Source organism: Morone saxatilis, unplaced genomic scaffold (genome assembly GCF_004916995.1).
Source record: "Morone saxatilis isolate NCDOM2014 unplaced genomic scaffold, NCSU_SB_2.0 Contig6, whole genome shotgun sequence".
Taxonomy (NCBI): domain Eukaryota; kingdom Metazoa; phylum Chordata; class Actinopteri; family Moronidae; genus Morone; species Morone saxatilis.
The window spans coordinates 7201048-7203013 of NW_023340206.1; the positions used below are offsets into that span (position 1 = coordinate 7201048).

Here is a 1966-nt window from a genome sequence, read left to right on the forward strand (position 1 = left end):
GGTATATATTTTCTTCTCACTCTGAATGTAAAGGATCAATGATTAGGACAGTTTCATGACAAACTAGCTTTCTTTTACATTTTTGTCATCATAATGCCGCCTGTGTCATCAATAACTCAACTCACCACTTGCAACAGAGCCAAATAGCCGGCCCCGACATTGTCAAAGTTGATTTTGACATTCTTCCAGCGGGCGCTGTCGTTGACCAAGTTCAGGCATTCGGTCTTATTGTTGACAACATCGATGGGGAAGGTCTCATCGGTGGTGGTGTTGACGCAGTAATAGTACTTCCCCGCAAACAGGTTGACGCCCATGATACTAAAGATGAGCCAGAAGATGAGGCACACCAACAGCACGTTCATGATGGAGGGAATGGCCCCCAGCAGCGCATTCACCACAACCTGGAGAGGTTGAAGCACAGACAAACTCAGCACTCTCCTGTCGGTCAAACGGAGGTCTCTGCTAGCAAAAATAGAGAGGCTGTTTGAGTTTAGATAAGTGGCAATTACAATCATCTAATCACTTAACTCTTAACCTGATTTGATTGAGCTGTTAAGCTGATGCTAAGAAGAGCCAAGACTAATTTAATAATTTAGTGTTCCTATATTATTTAAAGCTGTGTTTAATATGTAATGTCTGCACACATAAAGCTCTTAAAACCATACATATCTACAAAGAGAATCTAACAGCATGACAGCTGCAAAGAAGAAGGTGGACAGGTGAAAAAGTTAACATTTGATAGGTAAAAAAGCAAAACAGAAAAAAACCTTAGAGAGGCGGGATGAAGTCACAACATTTTGTTTGACTGTAAATGAAAAAAGACACACAACAAAGAAAATAATTACAGGTCAAAGGCACTACACAAGCAACGTCAGAACAGCTATATACAGTAATCCATTGACACAATGTGAAGAAAGTCATGCAGATAGAAGAAGTACAGTGTTGAATTGCAAGGAAAAGATAACTCTATAGTTGTAACAGGCATGCATGCTTTCAGTCAGGCCCCGGAACAAGATACAGTTTAAATAAACATCAAACATTTACCAATCCAGAGATACTGAAAGTGAAAATATAAAATATACTGTGGCAGGTCCCTTCAGCACCCCTAAGCAGACACTGAGAATGCTTTACAGCAAATAAAATGTATGTTTTATGTATGTATGTATTTTCTACTTATATCTGTCAAGGCAACAGCCTAGAGACAGTTAGCTCAGCATAGCATAGCATGGCTTTGTCATATATTTTTAAATTCACCTACGAAGAACTCTAAACTCACTAACATGTTGTATCTCATTTATGTTTCCCCTTGCTTCCAGTTTTAAGGCTAAGCTAAGGTAACCCTCACCTGGCTCTAGCTTCATATTGTATTTAGCGTACAGACATGAGAGCGGCATCTATCTTCTCATCTAACCTGGCAAGAAAGCATTTGAGGCAGTTAGTGGTTTAAAGCGAGAATAAAATTAACAGCTAATCGCAGAAACTGCACAGGTATGCTGGCTTTCAGCTCGCCCACAAACACTCATAATTTACAAGTGGGTTTCGTTTCGCATTCCAGATGTCCTTACCCTCATGCCCTCAAACCGAGACAGGGCCCTCAGGGGCCGGAGGGCTCGCAGTGTCCTCAGAGATTTGATGGCGGTAAGCTCAGAGTAGCCCAGAGCATTGGCTACAAGGCTGACCAGAGACACCTGAGAGAAGATCATGACAGAGAGAAGCAGGGTGAGAAATAAAAAAAACCTCTCTGTGCACAGTGCCAGCTTGAGTATTTGATATTAATTGGTCATTAATTGAACACAATTATAGAGATAATAAATCATTAAAAATGTTTAAAAATGAATGACAGAACTATGTGTAAAAACTGTGAACATCAGATGGACTTAATGGTATATATACCTATAAATATCTGTATGATATTAAAGAAGCATTTCACCCGTGGAAACATTAATCTTTATTGAAAGTGGGTTAT

The 1966-nt window shown here is 39.8% G+C and overlaps 1 protein-coding gene across 1 annotated transcript in view; it reads right to left on the reverse strand.

The window, feature by feature from the left end:
• The window catches only part of scn1lab (sodium channel, voltage-gated, type I like, alpha b), a 31982-nt gene that overhangs the window by 5040 nt on the left and 24976 nt on the right, over window positions 1-1966 (reverse strand). Inside the window, exons 21-22 of the mRNA XM_035677883.1 lie at window positions 1566-1688; window positions 126-401 (exon numbers count right to left, since the gene is read on the reverse strand). Of these exons, the coding sequence (XP_035533776.1) occupies window positions 126-401; window positions 1566-1688 (399 nt within the window). The remainder of the gene's footprint in view (window positions 1-125; window positions 402-1565; window positions 1689-1966) is intronic.